The sequence below is a fragment of the Alosa sapidissima genome, chromosome 4 (assembly GCF_018492685.1).
Source record: "Alosa sapidissima isolate fAloSap1 chromosome 4, fAloSap1.pri, whole genome shotgun sequence".
Lineage (NCBI taxonomy): Eukaryota > Metazoa > Chordata > Actinopteri > Clupeiformes > Clupeidae > Alosa > Alosa sapidissima.
The window spans coordinates 22,204,675-22,225,556 of record NC_055960.1 but is presented as its reverse complement, the minus strand read 5'-3'; the positions used below and the strand labels follow the sequence as shown (position 1 = coordinate 22,225,556).

General features: G+C 41.8%; 2 protein-coding genes across 4 annotated transcripts in view; both read left to right on the top strand.

The window, feature by feature from the left end:
• Positions 1 to 1,936: 1,936 nt before the first annotated feature.
• park7 (parkinson protein 7) lies at positions 1,937 to 9,237 on the top strand. The gene is made up of 6 exons (XM_042090442.1): positions 1,937 to 2,146; positions 2,845 to 2,946; positions 5,311 to 5,370; positions 5,820 to 5,889; positions 7,629 to 7,715; positions 8,592 to 9,237. Exons 1-6 carry the CDS (start codon positions 2,057 to 2,059, stop codon positions 8,750 to 8,752), a joined length of 570 nt encoding a protein of 189 aa, XP_041946376.1. The 5' UTR covers positions 1,937 to 2,056; the 3' UTR covers positions 8,753 to 9,237.
• A 560-nt stretch (positions 9,238 to 9,797) lies between these two features.
• The window catches only part of kcnab2a (potassium voltage-gated channel subfamily A regulatory beta subunit 2a), a 135,812-nt gene continuing 124,727 nt past the window's right edge, over positions 9,798 to 20,882 (top strand). For 2 of the 3 annotated variants that reach the window (XM_042088406.1, XM_042088408.1), the window contains exon 1: positions 9,798 to 9,972. The gene's annotated coding sequence lies outside the window, so the exon portion shown is untranslated. The remainder of the gene's footprint in view (positions 9,973 to 20,882) is intronic. The other variant, XM_042088409.1, reaches the window with a different exon arrangement.

Sequence of the window (20,882 nt, the reverse complement as noted above, 5' to 3'; positions counted from 1 at the left end):
TCTTTTTTTTTTGATGAAGGCAATGTGGCTTAGGAAAAACTAAAAGGTGGAGGTAGAGTTACCTGCTAACACCGACCATTTGGGCAAAAGCAAGGTGAAATGGAATTTTATGAGAACCATCACTGTGGTGTCATCAACTTCTTTTCAGCAAGAAACAAAAGTTTATCTTCTGTCAAGGTCATAAAATAATCAACATAAGCTTCAGTGTGCTTATCACTGTTACTATCTCTTGATTGAGTACTTCTCTCTACGTTGTTATGATAAACAGAAAAGCTGAGGATGCGATATGCTACTGAATGAACAGGCCGTAATGCTTCACTGATGCCGTCAGAGGATATATTTTTAAGACATAATAAAATGATCAAGCTATAATATAAATTCGCAAGAACCATTAGATGGGAGTATCCAGATCTTATAGTTCATTTTATGAGCAATTTACAGGGAGGTTATTTAGAAGAGTCACGCCATAGCATATAACTTTTGTTTTTGAATTCTTGGCCTCAACCATTTTTTCAATTCAGTTTTCTTCCATGCTTTTTAAATTTTGCAAGCCTCAAAAAACATATGGATATACACAAGGATAAGAACGGGGTAGCCCTTGTTCTTTTTGGAACACCTTCTCTTGTCTTTTGCTTGCCCTCCAAGGAGCTGAAGAGGAAAACTTAGAAACATGTGGAAGGTGCCTCTTCCACGGCTGATTTCAGCATGTGGACTCTCACAGATGGCGCCTCAAATTTGCATTGTCAATGTTGCAGAACCTAATCCACACTCTCACCAGGTTACCTGTTTTACAATTACATCTAATAGCCATTGCAGTAGCACGGTTGTATGCATACCATAAGCTGCTTACGTTAAGACTTTAAACAAATAAATTAATAATTACATCTTTAGGGAAATTAGATAGGATATCACTGTGGGGCGATCTCAGTTGATCCTAGTTGCATATGTTGGTAATCACTGTTGTGTGGATTTGCACACATGCATAAAACAAACATTCCTCTGCCAACATGGTTGCCCTTCTCTGGGGTGCTTTGTTTAAGCCCTGTTGTCATTCATGAATTTTGAAAATTATTGGTAAGAGTAGAAAGTACAATTCCTCTCCATATTAGAGATCCACAGGGACTTTCTTATATTTTTGTGTGTGGTTGACATAGTCTCACATAGGCTTTTGCCACGTTCTTTATGAATCTCATGCCCTGTTCTTGTACTCTGAATGATTATAAAATGCATTCTCTGCTCAGCTCTCATGAACTATCATGAGAGTATTGAATCAATTTGAACGGCACAATATGGTAGCCTACTATGGAAGCCTAGGCTACTCTAGAGAACCTTCCTCATGCCAATCTTTCAGTAGTTTCAGAAATGCAGTAGGCCTACATTCCGTCTTATTTAATTTTTATAGATAAAAATTACATAGGCCTACTGTATAGACCTACCTGTGTTTTATATAGATGTAGCAGGGTAGAAGTAGGCCTAACTGTCGAACTTCAGTTAAAAGACCTGTGCAAGGTGTTGCTGCTCACGATTTCAGGTCCTTTGCCGCCCTCTTGTGAGGAAACGATAATGGAAATCCATGCGCCGAATAGCTTTCAAAATATAGCCTATCATTATAGCCCTTTAGTGGTATTTCTATATTTTAGGTTAATTTTATTTAGTAGGCTACTGTTGGTAATAGTATACAATTAGTGTAGACTATAGGCTAGCCATATTTTGCTTAAAAAGAATCACAGATTAGGCCTACACAAATAGTTGTAAAACTTATTTAAATCATCATAATTACATCATAGCCTTTTTGTATATCTATCTGTAGCCTATAGACTAATTTCACACAAGGTCTAGCTTTGAGTTGCAGTTGTCATTGAAATATTTTAACGTTTTGGTTGAAGCAGAACGAAAAGTGTGATTGGATTGAACCCAGCAAACTTGTCCCTTAGGAGTAGCCGTACGTAACCTGTTGGACGAACGCGTGATTTCGGGTACGGAGTCTGTCGCCCAGAGGTCCAAAGACAGTTTCTACACCTGCACCAAGTTGCACTGAGCAATATATTACAAAAATATGACAGGCAAGCGTGCATTAGTCATTTTGGCAAAGGGTGCAGAGGAGATGGAAACTGTTATACCGGTGGACGTCATGCGTAGAGCTGGGGTTTGTACAGTATGCTATTTATTCTGCAGCCTTGGTGTGTTTGAGGTAGCTAGCTAGCAACGTCGACAACCCCTTACTAGCTTGCTTATCATTACTATAACTTGCAGACAAACGTGACCAATGACAACAAAGAGTGTAATACAACAGATATTCAATATAGTGATAATCATAATATAGTATAAACCACATATTTTTAGGAACTTAACTTAGCTAGCTGCTAGTAAGTTAGCATGCTGATGTTGCTGGTGAAATACGCTGGAGATTCAAATTGTGCATTTGTTGTGAAATGATAATATATTCGAAGCTAAACATATGCAGAGTAATTACATTTTGTTCATACTTAATGACCATTTATAACCTAACTGTGCTAATGCAACCGTTTAAAGGGCTTCTAGTGCTCAACATTTGAAGTTTACTTGGCCCCTTCTGACACTGTAAACCGAGAGAGGTCACTAGAAATGTCAAAGTTTGCAGAGCGATGTGCATCTGGAAAATGATTATCCAAGAGGAATATACACTCTATAACGGGCCACATGAAGTAGACAGTACTGTATGATGCAAAGTATCGGTATACGTGCAGTTCAGTGTCCCAAACTGCACGTATACCCAAAGAATCACGTACCGTAATAAATATGCTTATTTCTTACCATACGACCATTATTAATATTAGTATTATTTTGTCCATGTATTATGAGTAGATTGCAGTCACTGTAGCTGGGCTGACTGGAAAGGAACCGGTCCAGTGCAGTCGTGATGTGTTCATCTGTCCAGATACTAGCTTGGAGGATGCCCGCAAACAGGTGAGTTCTGTGTTCTGTCTGCCTCTACTTCTCTCTCTCTCTCTCTCTCTCTCTCTCTCTCTCTCTCTCTCACACACACTCACACATGCACTCATACAATTTCTGTATTACTAACACTGAAGTTTTGTACATTAGGTTACAGCTGCGGGGTTTGCAGTGCACATTGGGGCCCTTAATTGAATGATGGGCAAAGTCTTTTTGACTAACTGAAACTACACAATCACAAAACAATAAAATCATCTTGCTATTTACTTAAATACATATTTATCAACTATATTGACTAGGGCTGAAACGATTGCTCGAGTAACTCGAATAATTTGATTACAAAAAATTATTGAGGAAAATTCTCTGCCTCGAGGCAAGGTTTTGGGATCATTTCAAACAAGAAATTTCAAGAAAAGAAGACAAGGTGCAATGTGTCCACTGCAAAGTAGAACTGGTGTACCACAACAACATGTCAACAAGGATTCAACATTTGAGCCGAAATCATCCAGTTGTTAACACCCGCTCACCAAACGTAGCCGACACAAGGCAACATGGACATTGATGTTAGCTGATTTATTGTATTAGCTAGTTAGAACGCACGGTATTTGTAATAGCTGTAGCCTAATGTTGTGAGTTGATATGATGTTAAGTTGTGGAAACCTAAAGTAGTTAAATAATTCATGTAAAATTGCAAGTGAATAATACACAAACACACACACTCATCCTGTCTCTCTCTCTCCCTCGAGCACGCGTGTGCACACACGCACGCACACACACACACACACACACACACACACACACAGTGTTAGGTTAGGCTACCTCATCAAATAGGCTTACCCCAGACATATTATAGCCCTTAAAAAAAAAAAATAACTGCATTACTTCAAGTGTCAACTGCAGTTTTGGAGGAAATATTTGCAGTTCTTATGCAGGAAATACAGTAATTTGGACACAAAAAACAGCATAGTAGCCTACAGTAATATTTTAGACATGAAAATACTAAAGTACTGCACTGTATTGTATAGGGAGGTTATTTGGTAGTAATGGTAAATGCTGCCGATGCACAAATGTACATTAAACAGATATATTAATTTACTTTGAAATGACTAGGGCTAGTTTACAGCATTACATTTGTTGTGCATTAATAAATTGCACTTAATAATGCAAAATTATTTTTTATCCGATTACTCGATGAAATAATCACTAGAATACTCGATTCCAAAAAGAATTGATAGCTGCAGCCCTAATATTGACACTGAAGTCTATTAGATTCTTGCATGTCTAGTTATTATTACCTTCTCAGACAAGCAACCAGCAACAATATAGATGACAACAAATTTGGAACACTGTTAATTTCTCTCCCCCGTATTGCCCCAGAATTACAATGAAATAATCTGTGCAGTTCTAATATCCACAAAGCATCATACATGTCACACAAAACAGTGGGCACCGGTGTCTGTCATCATCTGGTAAAGCCCCATCATTGTTTTTTTTTCCGGAGTGGTCAAGTCTGTCATCCCACCTTCAGTGTAGCACTTACAGCCAAAGTCCTCTGGAGGTTGATGAAGAGCTCTTGTACTGCAGCAAGTGTAGCACACTCATATTCTCTCTTCAGAATTCTAATGCTATTCAGAATTCTAAATGTAAAATCTCCCGCACTGTCCTTACCACAACAACTCTGTATGTCTATACAATTGAACAGTGGTAGATTGGTTTGAAGCTTAGTGCATTTGCAGAGTAGATATATAACAATACAGGAAAAGCTATCAAAGACTTAATTTAGGTATGAAGTGTTCAGAATAAAGCTAAGAATTGAACATTGTCATCAAATTTAGCAATGGCATGGTTTACAAAAGTCAGCAGAAGAGCTCAACAGCCATTGCAAAGTCCACATTAACAGGAATATGCAACCAATGACTCGGCAAAATTGGCAAAATTGGCAAAATTGACTGTGTTGCAGTGTTTTAGTTGGATGGTAGTGCTTCAAGTTGTTTTTTGCACAATTATTCTGTGCACTTTGAGGCAATTTTAAATGTAGTGTTTGCACTTTTATTGCCGTAGATGCAACATTATATATCATCAGCAACATACAACTACTGTATGTTGGTAGGATTAAGACCAACATTACTCACACTATGCTTATTGATTGCAGATGTTTTAAATATAAAATGATGTATTTGTATCAAATAAATTATTAATAAAATTCTGTTTTTCCTATCAAAATTTGGTGGAATTAATCGTAGAGAGTACAATCTCACGTATTGTTCGAATATTTCAAATCACTGAAGATGTACATAACATGGTCCGCATGCAATCACTGTGCATTATATGATTTAGATGAGTTTATCTGACATGGGAACATTGTGCTGTGTTTCCCAGGGGCCGTATGATGTTGTACTTTTACCAGGAGGAGCAGGAGGAGCCCAGAACCTCTCAGAGGTGAGCCAGTGCATCAGCACTGCACTCTTCTCTCTCTATTTTTAGAGTAGCTTTTAGACGGCCATCCATTTAGGCAGACCAAATCACTCCCACTCCCCTCTCCTCTGCATCTTTCTCTTTTATCGCTTTCTCTCTCTCGGAAAGTCCTTCCACTCACCCTCTCCTTTGTACCACACTAGCTTCTTGTAGTTTTATTAAATGGCAAACAGGCTAGCCAAGCAAGTCCACCCACAATCAATATGCGCAATGATCTCCCCTAAATGCAACGCCTGCATAATTAATGCAGATTTCCTCACTGTGGCCTTTTAGTGCTGAATGGTGCAAAATAATGCTGAGCTCATTGTGCGAGTGTGTGATGACTCACTGCGCGTCTGGGCACGCTGTGTGTGTGTGTGTGTGTGTGTGTGTGTGTGTGTGTGTGTGTGTGTTGTGTTGTTGTCCCCCCACAGTCTACAGCTGTGAAGGAAGTGTTGAAGGACCAGGAGGGCAGAAAGGGTCTGATTGCAGCCATCTGTGCAGGTACTGCACCCCTGTTGGATGCTGGGCTGGCAAACTATCTCACCGTCATATGAAGTCACACATTTGCTCAAGCCATCCTAGACATACTACAAAACACTCTTTATATCAGATTTTCTGACAGTCAGCTTTTAGGAACTAAAGTTGATGTTGTCAGCTTCAATGATAGCATAGATGTCTGCTGTCAAATTAAAGGCCTTGATATAGACCTGTGCTCCAACACAGACAAACAAAGTCACAGTAGGTCTCAGTTTAACACCAACAATATCCCTGCACCTGTTCACGTCAAAGACACAGTAAAAAGATGGCAGTCACTCATCGCATCGGCGGTCTTTATCGTCAGGATTCACTAACGAGTGTGACTGCTGTTAATGGAGACAAGTGTGGCAGTGGCGGCGAGAGTGCGCGTGCGCGCGTGCGTGCGTGCACGGCAAGGGCTTCACAAGGACACAGTGAATGAGGACAGAGGGGCCCATGTGGCAGAGCTGAGACGAGCGGAGCGGCACGGGGAAACAGAGCTAAGGGCGTCCTAGAAAAATGCCTGATGCCCCCACAGGAATCCATAATGAGGGAACCTACCCAGCGCCCAGTGTTATCCAGACATTACTAGTGTTTCTGCCCATTGATTACAATAGGAATACCATAAGCCAGTGTCATTCTAAGTCTTATTGGTCTTCATAAAATCAATAAACAGTATACTTCAAATACATATGAGCCTTAACACTTGGCAAATGCATCACAGTGGCCATCTTGTGCCATAGTATATGAGTATTGCAATGTGCACTTGACTGTTTATCTTTGAAATGACGACGGGCCATTACCTAAACAAGATATCGCAGGTCCTTCGCAGGTTTATTTCTGCAGTGTAACAGATGACACAGTCAGGGCCTTGTTTTATTTTAAGAACAAAATCCATTGATGGTGATGATGATGACACTCTGACCCCTGTGACTTTTCCAAACGGTAGTGATCTGCTTTCACTTTATTCAGTCTGGCCTTGGCTGGCCAGAGAAGGGTGGGGTGGCCATGTAAGAGGAGAAGGTGCGGTCTAAACCTGCACACCGCATCCGTCGCTGCCAGGGAGACGTGTAACAGGGAGACTGGACGGGAAGTCAGCCAAGCAGCATAATCAATAGTCAAGGGCCCCTCTATTTATTAATGGTCTGGGATGAGTTCGCTGCAATGCCAGGACGCCGCCGCCGACGTATCTGCAGAGGCAAACAAAGTCTGTTATTTTTAGACCCCGAGTCTTTATTCTGTCCTCCTCCCCTTTTCTAAATTAGGAGGGCAATGATTGATGGAAACTATATATGCCGTTTATTTTAGATAGGGTTTTATGGTGGTGCTATCGTGATACTAGTTTGATGTGACAGTGACTAGGGGAAAAAATACCCTTGCAAATAATGAAAGTCATAGTTAAGATTACAAGATCTTTCGAGCGAGATGGTGGAATTTGTTAAATTATTTGTGGTTTTAATGTTCCTAAGTGCTTTTGTAGTGACTCCGCCTATGCGTTTGTATACAATTGTGTGTGTGTGTGTGTGTGTGTGTGTGTGTGTGTGTGTGTGTGTGTGTGTGTGTGTGTGTGTGTGTGTGTACATGTGCAATTGCATGTGTGTGTGTGCACATGTGCAATTGCATGTGTGTGTGCCGGCGCGCGTGTGTGTGTGAGCACGTGCGCGTGTTTAAGTGAACAAGAGTGAATGCCTAATAACTGCTCCCCGTGTTTCTGTGTCCCACAGGTCCCACAGCACTGCTGGCCCATGGCATTGCCTACGGCAGCACAGTCACCACCCACCCCGGCATGAAGGACAAGATGATGAATGGAGGTAATGCCTTCAGAAGACGCCTGACACATGTCAGGCTCACGCTACTGGCTTTTGAACGGCACACCTTCTACCTCCCCCCTTGTTTGAGTCAGCCATCACCGAAACAGCACAGGACTTAAAAAAAGAAAAGGGACTCGGATGCGTTATTTTGTTGTTTACATAGCCTCTTTTAGTATTAGCAGTTATTGCAGTAGGCATCCTTGTGCAGAACGGTGAGGCTGTGTTTAAGGTTGTGTGTGAAGTGTGGATGGGGTGGCGGTACAGCAGCCAGGGAGAGGCTGCTGGGATGTGCGGCACACTGCTCTGGTGCTGATGATTCAGCAGACTGGGCTCAAACAGGAAATGCAGGGGAATGCAGCAAACGGGCTGGCATGAAACAATAGAGCTCTCTCAGCACTCTCGCCGCACATCAGGGACATGGGGAGAGCTCCAGTTCACACGGCGAACAACAGGGGGCGCTGTAGATGTCATTCCAGCAGTTTTCCCCTCCAATGTTTTTTTTTAGGATGCAGGGTTTTCTCATGAACATAAAGAGAAAGACAGTTCTTTTTTTATAGCATAAGTATATAGAATGAAATAAATCATATCAGAATGTGTTGAGTAATGGAAGATTAGCAGCCATGTTTATGAAAGGCAACTACATCCCAGTGTTAGTTCATGTTCAGTCTGTGTGACTGTTTTTAACACATGAATATTCTGCTGGGCACCTCGGAGGTGCATGATTGACACAGGTGTAAAACTGTGATGTGTTTCTTGGATGTCCACCTGTGATCTGGTCACCCAAGACTCATTTTAAAACCAAGTTTAAATGAGCCACACTCCCTGTTCATTACTTGTGGCCTGTATAATAACACGCCTTGTCTTTTCTCTTTGTAGACCACTTTAAGTACTCGGAGTCCCGTGTTCAGAAGGATGGCCACATCATCACCAGCCGAGGCCCGGGCACCAGCTTCGAGTTTGCCCTGACCATCGTGGAGGAGCTGATGGGAGGAGAGGTGGCAGCGCAGGTCAAGGCCCCTCTGGTCTTGAAAGACTGATGTGCATCAGCAGTACCTGCCTCAAGCAACATCTCTGCCAGCAGCACCAGGAGGTGGATCCACAGCTCCCCATCAAAGTGTGTCAGTGTGTGCAGGAGACAAAAAAAAAAAGACACTGGGAAATTAAGGGAGGAATCCAGCTTTATGGTCAGTGTATTCCTCACTCAGTAGGCAATAGGATAGGCTTTGCACTTTAAACATTAATTTAATATGTTTCCTGAATTCTGGTGAAATTGTTCATATAAAATGAATAAGTGAAAAAACTCTCCTTGTGTCTGAAACATTCACTCATTCACTACAGTGAGTGAATAACTACTATGTTGGTTATTCACTAGTGCACTATGTAGTGAATGAGTGGAAGTTGTGGGAAAGGTTAGATGCAATTCACACAAATGTTTGAATGTGGAATTTCATGTGCAGCTTATTGCAGTCAAGAACAACATATTCAAGGATTGTTATACCCAATAAAGGCCCTGTCAACTCTAGTGTTTGGTGATTTTTTCTGTAAATTAATTACATTTTTAAGGGCAACCTAAGGATATTCGCTTGACACTATAAACAGCACAGTCTTGTACAAGTACAGGAGTATTATTAATATTTTATGAAACAACATAAGTCAATTCCCACGTTAGCACTTTTGAGTTAGAACCTGGGTAGCCCAGTTAGAAGTGTAGGTTTCCAGGACGTTCCCTTCTACCAGGGATATTATCTGTAAGAATATTTATAAAATTAAGGTATGGTCATCTACTACCTGGCAAATGATTTACAGGAGACGCAGCAGGCAAACGATTTTCTAGAGATATTTTCTTGCAGGGGCAGGATTTGCGCACAAACTGAGCGGCAACGTTTAAATGAGCCATCACCCTATCAGCACACCGGACTACATTTTACTGGGAGGAGCCGCTTTTGTCAATCTAACAGATTATTGGTCGAAATGTGGTCATTATAAGAGTCTTGGAAGAGTGACGTTACCATCATCCAATGACTAACTCGCCGTGGACAGGACTCACTCTGGCAAACCAATGACGTCTCACCTCTGCAAGAAACGGGCGTGAGTGTGCGGTAGCGCGTGGTGGGGATGTCAAAGCGGTAAAACAAGAGATTCTTGTGCTTCGTTGGCATCAACTAAAATCCTGTAAGGATATCTACGGCTTGTCTGTATTGCCTCATTTACAGCGGACGCAGTCATTCGTTTATGTTCTGCAGCTCTGTTGTCTAAGGTAAGTTCAGCATAGCCTGCTGACACAAACCATTCTAAGTTAACGTTATTGTTGTAGAACCATTGATGGAAAGTGGTGTTTTTGCCGCGATTTTCTGAAATGCGTATGTGGACATCCGACTCTGTCAGCTAATTTTGCATAATGTCATATTTTATTAGCTATTTATGTCGTAATGATTTCGTTTGATCGACATCTACCTACGCTCTTGATATGCCTTATTAGCGAATAGCCATCTGTCACGACAGGGTATAGCTAGCTAGGTTGATCCATAAGAAAACATCAGTCATTTATTCTCTGCCGCAGTCCTTTTTGTGGACAGTCACGGGCTACCTATCGAGGCGATAATTAGACCTATTTTAACTAAAGAGGACCGTTGTTGTCAATGCTCTCTGGAATAAATTATATGTAGATTAATACAGTTATTTGAAAATCAATTGTAGTATTGGCATAATGCTGTCCTTTAGGCTATGACAGCAGTCATTGGTGATTTAACCATGACTATACGTCACCGTTGCAGATTGAACTTCTCAGAAAAGCTTCTGGACTCTTCAGTAGACTTATGTTTTGCCATTTTCCATCCAGCCGAAGTGTGGTAATGTCAGCTGTCATCTGAGCTGTGCAAATGTGAAGTGAATGACTTCATTGTGAAACCACAACTGAAATCTGAAGCATCCTGGTTTGCTCATGAAGTCCAATGTCCCTTTATATTAAAGGATGCAAAAAACAGGATAAACCCTAAAACCACTAGCATATTTGCTCAGGTAGTCATAGTAATCAGTGTGTGTTGGATGGTTGTTTGTTTCAAGGCCCGGGTAAGAGGTGTGGTGTCTCTGTTTGCCACTGCAGCTTAACTTCATATTCAATGTTATTTGTGTAAAATGATTCGTCAGTCTGTTTATAAAAAGGCCAAATCAGTCTGGTTATGGTATATTTGTCGAAAAACCACAGACACAAAATTTAAATTACGTGACACAGGAAGAGGAGCCAGAAAACTGTGTGTGTGTGAGGGAGATACTGTTGCCTCAGTAGTGAAGTTCATAAGGCCTTGCTCTCTGTTGCTTCCCTTTCTCATCTCATCTCTCCTCTCACTATACTGTATTCTGGCAAACTGCATTGCGAGCCACATTAAAAATAGACCGCGTCGTCTTACTCATCCTTAAATAAGCCATGGTCTGAACCAGAACACAGTCAGCAGGGCATGGAAACATGAGGGCAACACTTCTCACACCTTTATTTCCCCTCCTTATAAAAATAAAACAGTGGCCTAAAAAACAACCAGGCAGAAAACCCCCCAGGCTGCAGCGCTAGGAAAACACAGGGGGTATCCACACACTATAGGCCTACTTGTGGAATAATCTGAACAAAACGAACCAGTTGGATGGGAACATTTGACTTGTACAGTATTTATTTTTATTTCTATTTCAGTAAGATGAAAATTATGATGCATTGAAGCTATGTGTATGTATGAGAGATAGTGTTCACACTATAGGCTACTATTTCTCACAGTGGTCCATGAAGGTCACATGTCCTGTGCAATCTTAACACTTTTATAGTCGTCTTCTTGCTTTGACCACAATTTTCAGTTCACTCTTAAGGCCACATGCACTGGAGTCCTTCTTCAGCATTTAGCTGAAAGGACACATTTTACCTTAAGAACTGCTGCCGCAGGCACAACAGAAGAAGAAAAATATGTCTGAATCGTGTCTTTGTGCAGTGTAAGCAGAAACTAGTGTTACGTTATCCTTGTGCTGAGTTTATATGGTATAGAACTAGGAGGCTGATTTTGTTGCATCTGTGTAACTGATTGACATTGCACAAGTAATACAATGAAATATGCTGTGCAGCCCCTGAGACAACACACACAAGGTATGCTAATAACTGTTTTAAATACACAAATATATATATCTGTATATGATAAAGTAAGCATTTTACTTGCATGGTCAAGTGTAAAACATTATTGCACTTGAAAGACACCTATTGCACGCTCTAGACAGTAAGAACATATTGAGAGCTTTTTTTTGTTAATGTGCACTAGTACTTACTATATCAAATTCGGTAATGCTCATCTTTACTTTAGATGGGTAACAACAGCAGTAAATCTGCTTCATCGTTGAGATCTGTGCACTGCCCTGCAACAAAAGCGGCTCTGCTCTGCTTGGGCCCACCTGGGGCCACCCAGACCGTCCTGGCACTGTCCCCTCCAACTGGAGAGATGACAGGGTTTCACTCCATCCTGCACCCTGCAGCAACACCAGCTGTCACAGTGAAGCTCTCAAACCTTCCTGTGATAACCTGATGATATAGGCTCGTAGCGTGTTTCCTGTAAAGGCTGCAGAGAGAGAGGGCCTTGTGTTAAACGTGTGAAAAAACACCCTTTGCATGCGTGTGTGAAGACCGTAGCCACTTCACATAAATCAGCTGGGTTAGATTGAAGCCTCTCTTCATGCAGTTTTCAGAATAGTGACTGTAACTGTAACTGTAGTGACTGCTTTACGTTGTGCTGTATTAAAAACCATCATTGGTAAAATCATGGCATCAAAAATGGGTCACTGTTGTGTTGATTGGCTTACGCTACTTTAGTAATATGAAGAGAAAAAAAGAAAATACTAAACTTTTATGGTGCTACAATACGGATTGATAAATATTAAGACATACAGTATGTTAATAATGAAAATGATGGTGAGATGTGATGTCATTGCCATCCTCACCCTGATGTCCTTCGCGAGAGATGCTTCTAGAACGCTATCTGTCCACTCTCACACATAGCCTAAATGCCAACACACAGTATTAGCTGCTTGAGCAGCAGAAAAGAGCTCGGGGCTAAAGTCTCTCCCAGCCGGGCCTGAGCTCACTCTGACTCATCCGCTAAAAGATACAATTACTGGGGTCCTTGGTGCATCCTGTGATTTGAGCCTCTCCATTGCCTGATGGAAAAAAGACTGTTGCTGTCCAGAGCAGGGCCGCTCAGCCATGCTAAACATGCCCCAGGGCTTAGCCACTAGGGTTAAAATGGTACAGTGGGAGGCAGGTCACATAAACTTTTGAGACCTGGCACAAGACATCTTTTGTCAATGTGGCCCAGTCATTCTGTAGACCGGGGTCTCCAACAGGTAGCCTAGCTTGCGAGCTACCAGTAGTTCCCGAATCCCCACTTGTTTCTGAGTAGCTCTTCAAAAGTTTAAAAGAAAATGTTCATAAATCTGATAAAGTCACTTACATGCTACTAATATAAAACATGGGTAGCTCTCGGCCATGTTCATTTTGTTGAAGTAGCTCTTGGAGGAAAAAAGGTTGGGGACCCCTGCTGTAGACCCACAGGCCAATTCCCACCCATCATTCAAGACGAAACCGTTGCAGACACATTGCCAGCTGTTGCAAAATATTTGACATGTCAAATCACAGTTGCAAGGTTTTTACCTCAGAGTTACCTCAAGGCAACACTTTTTACCTCAGAGTATTTATGACCTGTTGCTACTCAGTCAGTCCATGTAAATACAGATATCTGGGCCAGTTTGAGACGTAGATGTAAACAGGTTGTGAAAGATTGGATATAGGCAAAAACTCAGAAGTGTGCATCTAGGCCTGTCAGTCTAAACTTAGCTGGTCTTTTGATGGTCTGCATAAATGTGCAGGCCGTGACTTTGGCGAAAGGATAGCAATTAACTGAATTAAACAATTTGTATTAGAGAAGTATTGTTGACAACACATTTAACTAGAGAATTTAGCAAGTGATTTATTGTATACTTTATTGCTTTTCATAGTCCTGAAGTAGCCTATTTAGTGAAATAAGTCAGATCATTTAGTGTTTTGTCAATAATACTTCAAATCTACAACCCCAAAACAGAAAATGTTGGGATATTGTGTAAAACGTGTAATCTGCAAATCTCTTAAACTCATATTTAGTTGCAAAAAGGACACAGACAACATATCAAATGTTGAAAATTACAAATTTGACTATTTTGTGGAAAACATATGTTAATTTTGAATTTGATACCAGCAACATGTTTCAAAAAAAGTTGGGCCGGGGTAACAAAATGCTGGATAAATTGTGTAATGATAAAGAAAACAAAGGGAAGAATGTTTCACAACTAATTAGGGTAAGTGGCAACACGATTGGGTATGAAAAAGAGCATCCCAGAGAGACAGGGACTCTTAGAAGTAAAGATGTAGGGGTATTTATCACTCTGTGTAAACTTATGTGCACAAATGATGAAACAATGTCATTTTAATGCTTCTTAACATGAAATTGTGAAGTATTTGGTGAGTTAATCATCTACAGGACATAATATTAAAACATTCAGAGAATCCAGAGAAATCTTTGCAAACAAGGGAAAGAGCTGAAAAACACATTGGATGGCCGTGGTCTTTTGGACCTCAGATGGCATTGCATCAATACCAGACCTGTTTCCAGACCTGTCATTGTATGGGCTCAGGAAAACCTCTGATAACCATTGTCTATGTGCACAATTTAATATCAGTTCAAAAACTGCAGCCAACATTGTAACAGCTAAAATTGCATTGAGATATGATACAGAAAATGCCACCCTTTTATCTGGGCCTGAGCTTGTTTAAAATGGACTGAGGTAATGTGGAAAAAGGTCCTGTGGTTAGACCAATCAAAGTTTGCCATTCTTTTTTGAAATCATGGACTCATCTGGGCTAAAGAGGAGAGGGCCTATCCAAGTATCCAACCTATCCAACTTGTTTTAGTGCTCAGTTCGAAACCCAACATCTATGACAGTGTGGAGGAGCATAAGTGCCTACAGCATGGGCATCTTGCCCATTTGGCAAAGCACAATCAATTCTGAATGATGTATACAAGTTTTGAGCAACATATACTGCCATCCAGGCAATGTCTTTTCCAGGGACGACCTTGAATATTTCAGGAAAGCAATGCCAAAATGAATTCTGCACATATTTAAATAGTATTTCTCCATAGAGGAAGAGTCCAGGTGCTAAGATGGCCTGTCTGCCGTCCAGATTTGTCAAATTAGGTGCATAATGGAATGAAAAACATGACTAAGAATACCCCGTACTGTTGAGCAACTGAAATCCTATATTGGGGATTAATGGGACAAAATTTCATTCTCAAAACTGTAGCAAATGGTCTCCTCAGTTCATAAACATTTACAGAATTTTGTTAAATGAAGAGGTGAAGCACCACAGTGGTAAACATGCTCTCGTCCCAACTTTTTTGAAACATGTTGCTGGCATTAAATTCAAAATTAACATATATTTCCATAAAATAGTCATTTTCATTTTCAACATTTGATATGTTGTCTATGTCCATTTTGCTGCTAAATATGGGTTTACGTATATTATCACATTCTGTTTTTATTTGCATTTTACACAATGTCCCAACTTTTTCTGTTTTGGGGTTGTAATTAACATTGGGCTTAATTAATCACTGTGCAACCTTCATAAATTAATGGGGAAAGACTTTGACTTTGGTCTGCTAAAACTGTCAGAGATGGGTTTTGGTACATGTACCTGAGGCATTTGAAACTTTTAGTTTAAAAAAAAAAAAAGAAATCAGATCAAATGTCTTGTGCCACAGCTTTTGTGTCATTGAAGTTTTGCTCCTGGTGAGATACAACATTTATTTTTGGAAATATCATGGCAAGGTAATTGCCATGATTCATCAGACTGACTTCTGTGACATTTTCAATCATTTCATTTTGGAGGGGTTAATGAGAAATGGTGAACTCTGTCTGCCGATGCAGCGCACATGATGATAACAATAATTGGCTTGTGTCTACTCCTCCAGGAATCACCTAATTAGTATTTCCATAAACAAAATCTTTCTGGATCTAGGCCTGTTTCTGGACTCATTAAACTGAAGATTGATGTAGGGGTTGAAGATGGAGAGGCTCATAGATCCTCCTCCATAGACTGGTATTTCATGTGTCAACCTTTTAATGTGAAGAAGAGCTATTGATTTGTATAGGGTGTATGTATGTTTTTTTGCACTTAGGTGGAGTTGAATCATTTGCATAGCTAGCTTACAGTATGTTAGTCTGCGGTCTTTTCAAACTCTACCTTCAACTTTTTCACTAGTGCAGAAGAACCACAGTTCTCAAATGATAGATAATTTCGAACACTCTCTCTCTCTCTCTCTGATTATCTTGATTGCTCACTGAGGCTTTCAGAAAAACGCATGGATGATGTTTCCAAAATCATTTAGTGATGGTGTTAAATGATCGTAATGTCGTTATTGACCAAAGTAATAATTATGATTTTTGCCATATTGGAGCAGCCCTAGCAGAAGAACCACTGTTTAAACACTCTCTTTGTTTCATCTTTGATTGCTCAATGAGGCTTTCAGGAATGCACACCCTAGGTATACTCTCCACACTTAAAATCCTCTGTGACCTTGATAATGCTCTGACCTTTGGGTCCCGGCTTTATGTCCCTTGTCCGTTCACACCGCTGGGGTGCTGAGAGGGCTAATTGACCTCTTTTGTCATCCCTGCCACCTTCCCCTGCTCACTCTCATTGCCAGTCCCCGAGGAGACACAATGATGCCGCTGCCATCAGGAATTACGTTCATCCCCGCTGTTCTATAATCACTCGCTCCATATTAGACCCTCCACTGCCACACACGTGACCTTTATAGCCCTGCACAAGGACCCTCTATTTGTGTGTTTCTTGCCTGTCATTTGGTAGAAAAAAAATCGGTAGTGACCTGGAAGACCAATAGCTTTTTTTTTTTTTTTTACATGCTCATAAGTAGCCTACATCCCCATGCAGTATGAGGGAGAAGTATGGATTAGTAATAGGTCAGGCTGATGAAAAGATTTCAACTTTAGCCTGCTCAATGTATTGGAACAGATAGATGGAAACCCAGATCATCTTGCAGCAGAGGTCTGTATGCCGCAGCTGTTAATAGCATAGGGAATGAAAAAATTAGTGGTGGTTCATTTCATAAGAAATAGACTCAGCGTTGTGGGTTTTGTTTATGGACCCTTTCAAGAGAGTTCCATTATCAGCATCATAGTTGGCCCCACAAGACTTCCTTTTTAACATTCCATATGTTATCTTAATGCAGAGGAAGTAGATTGGGACCCAAATAGAATGTTCAAGCATTGTTTGTGTTTACCTTGTTGAAAGGGTCCATAAAAATAGGAAAGGAGGACATTTGATCTCCCTCTGAAGTGTGTTTGTGTGTCCCCATTCCCAAATCTGTGGCTCTAGCGTCAGCATTTGGTGGTGTTGCCCTGTCTCTGGTTATTGAATCGCAGCGGCCTCTTGCATGCTGCTTGGGGACTGACAGCGGGCATTAGCATCCCCAGTAATCGACCGGCTGATTTAAACTGCCCAGCTGGTCATGAGGCGAGTGCAAGACGGTTGGCAGATGCCTCCAGCAGCAGCCACCCCAACCCCCCCCCCCCCGGTTTCCCCTGGCTCCCATCCGAGGGTTAATCATTAGTGCTTATCTCGCGGCCTCTGCACAGGATGTAGGATGTCTTGCGGGGCTGGACGTGACTGGCCCTATGTGACCATGCTATGTATGGGGACAGGGGTATATGTGTGGGGACAGGGGTATATGTATGGGGACAGGGGTATATGTCAGTGTTGTGCGGGTTTGGTCACAAGCGGCCTGCGGTCGCTCGATATTTTAATCAACCCGACCGCAACTCGGACCGCGAATATTAATTAGGACAAAATTATACCCAACCCGCGATCCGACCCGCTTATTTACAAAATGTGTGCTTTGGTTATAGCCTGCATGCAGTGTGACAGTAGGCCATTTCTGTAAAACAAACTAATTTATTTGCGAAACGTTATGCAGTAGAACTACACACAGTAGGCATGCAGGACATAAGCGCAGGAGAGAGAATGAGAATAAGAACGCAAGCACGCACGCAACCACCAAGGATTAACACTAGGATAAGATTTGAAGGCCATGGACATAGGCTACATCTTTCTTTCGAAAACAGAAATGGTGAGGCAAGGTAGGCAAGACAGATACATTGCTGGTCAAAACGTTAGCGTAAGAACTGGTTTATAATGCTGAATGAAGCACAAAGCTTTACTAAAGCACATCCACTGTTTAAAGTCACAAACACAACGAAGTAGGCCTAAGGTAACTTTTATGCATGCGCGAACCTATACATACCGGTAGATATGGCTGTGTAGTCTGTGCCATAACATTTATTCCTGCAGGCTGTCCGTTTTGGCTGTCATACTTTTAAATGGCTTCGCAAGAAGTAGGCCTAGACCATAACTTGTACTACTGTCATCTTCTTTAACAACTTTTCTCAATATTTCCCATAGCCTATATCGCTTTTCCTGAAGGGGTGTCTTTATTATTTTAACTCGCGTCTTGTTTCTTTACTGTTGACTTTACTGTATTGATGCTTTACTGTATTGATGCTAGCCTTCTCGTGATATTTTAAGTAGGCCTATTTGTAGAAAATATATATTTAATTAATTTTAAGTGACCCGCCTGCAAATGACCCGAATATCATTAAAATATTTTGTTTATGACTCATAACCGCGGGTGACCACGGTCATCCGCAGGCGACCGCTTAATTTCGGGCATACCGCGCAACACTGGTATATGTTATGGATGGTGACAGGGGTATATGTTATGTATGGGGACAGGGGTATATGTTATGTATGGGGACAGGGGTATATGTGTGGGGACAGGGGTATATGTATGGGGACAGGGGTATATGTTATGTATGGGGACAGGGGTATATGTGTGGGGACAGGGGAATATATATGGGGACGGGTATACCTATTCATCCGATCATTGATAATGGAAGTGTGAAGAGGGGACTTGATACCAAAGCTGGCCTATTTAAGAACATGTTACCATAGTAAAATATTTTGAACAATTTGCATATCGTTTTAGTTGCGTCTGCAATCAACTTTAATGTGTTGGTTGAAACGATCTTTTTTTCCCCCTTGTGTTTGAAGAGTCTCATTCTCATGAGTTTCACACCACTACCACATCATTTATTCCCATGTCAGCTGTTTTTCTGTGATGGGCCATTTGGCCCCATTCATTCCGCTTTCTGTGATAGGTCACTGAACCCCCTCAAGGACACCATGGAGCTAGCTACTAGGCACAAGAGCAGGCTACCTTATAGTCACTCAAGACACACACACACACACACACACAATATAGGCGATGTGCCTGCCACTAAGACGTGCTGCTGGGCCGCTCGCTGCACTGGTGCGCAACACTGCCGCCGCTGCTGCTGCTGCTGTTACTGCCTCTGCTGCTTCAATGGGTGTTCTCTCTCTCTCTCCAGCTCCAGGCTATGGGGCCACAGCGAGGCGTGCACTGATCCAACCAGAAGGACGAAACTGAGATGAACATTATAGTCTCTCTCCTCAATGGTCGAATAGGGCACTGCCTCTGCGTTGACATTTCCGTGTCGGTTCTGTTTTCCAGGGTTTAGTGTTGGAAGTGCAGAGCATGCCGGTTGTACTGTGTGTGACCCAGGGGCTACGGGGGCCGGTCAGTTGGATTGAAGTTGGATGTCTTTAGCTTGTGATGAGTTTGCATGCTTTCTACTTGCATGCAGTGAATGTCACGAGGCAAGCTAGCCAGCGGTATTGAGGGGGAAGCCAAAGAATATTCCAGAAAGGTTATCCTAATGATGTAGGCAAGCCTCGAGTGTGCACCAGCACATTGTGCATGCTTGAGTAACCCCACTGACTGGACTAGCGGTTCCATCCAGATCGCTTTCCCCCAGCTGATGAATTTAAGCTCTTTGTTCAGTTGTCGTGACTTTGTTCTCATTCGATTCTAGCACTAATGCTGAATAGGTCTATTTGCAGGAGATACAGTTTTCAGGTTAATAAGAGGGATAAGTCTACTCACATTTCATAGCAGTGCTTTGATCCCTGACAATCATGGAATAGGAAGAATGTCAAATCATTATGGCCTTGAGGTTTTTTTTTTTTTCCCAGTCAGTGATAGACGATAATCATCTAGCGATTTCTAGTGATAAAATTCATGCTAAAGTGCTGTTTAAAATTTCAGTTGGCATCCATTGCAGTAACAGTTTTCAGTACGTCTGTCTTCTTGGTGCAAGCTCTCCAGATACCACTCATGGAGAACTGTCCTAGACATGCATTCTCTCCATGTCATCACAAAATGTATCCACATGCTTTCCGTGCTCCACAAGCTATTAGTGACTTCGATGAATACTGCCTGGGTTATCATCATTTTCACTGAATCACGCCCTGCTGGCGTAGCAGGCTTAAACTGGCACTGATGGATTGAATGGCACTCACGTTAGGAAAAAATATGCCAGATACGGCTGACAGTGCCTCACACTGCAACCGATTCACCTCTAATCCGGGACTCTATCGGCTGGCTGTGGTCCTGACCTGAACTGGACCTGTTTCATTGTCTGTGAGATCTCTCTGGCTCTCTGGATGCAACACTGCTCTCCTGTGTGTGCAGTGAACGGAAAGAGCCGCCGCTCTAGGCATTAATGTGCTCTAAACAGCCACTGGTTGTACATCAGCGCTGCGCTTTTAATGGCTTTAATTGTCACGCTTAATTTAGAGCAGCCCGGCTTCTACGTCGCAGCTGCCGGCTCAGGTACTGAGTCATGACTCAGCACTTTTTGAGTTGAGGCCAGCGAGTCCTGTGGCCCTGCGATCCTCCATGAATTTTGAATGAGAAATGTGACTGGCTTCATGGAACGGCAGCTGAAAGTGTATTAGATTCCTCCATATAAAAAGCTCCCTCCTCCTGGCACATGCTGCTATTTTATCCCCATCCCTGTCCTGGGATCAGGTGCAGCGTGTCCCCTTTACTTTGCATGCATGTACTGTATTAACTTTCTGCACAGACAGGCAGAATTCAGTGTGCACTACCGTTGCCTTGACATTTTGGACTGTTTTCAGTCGGAATGTTCAGGGGATTGAGCATTCCGCATGTT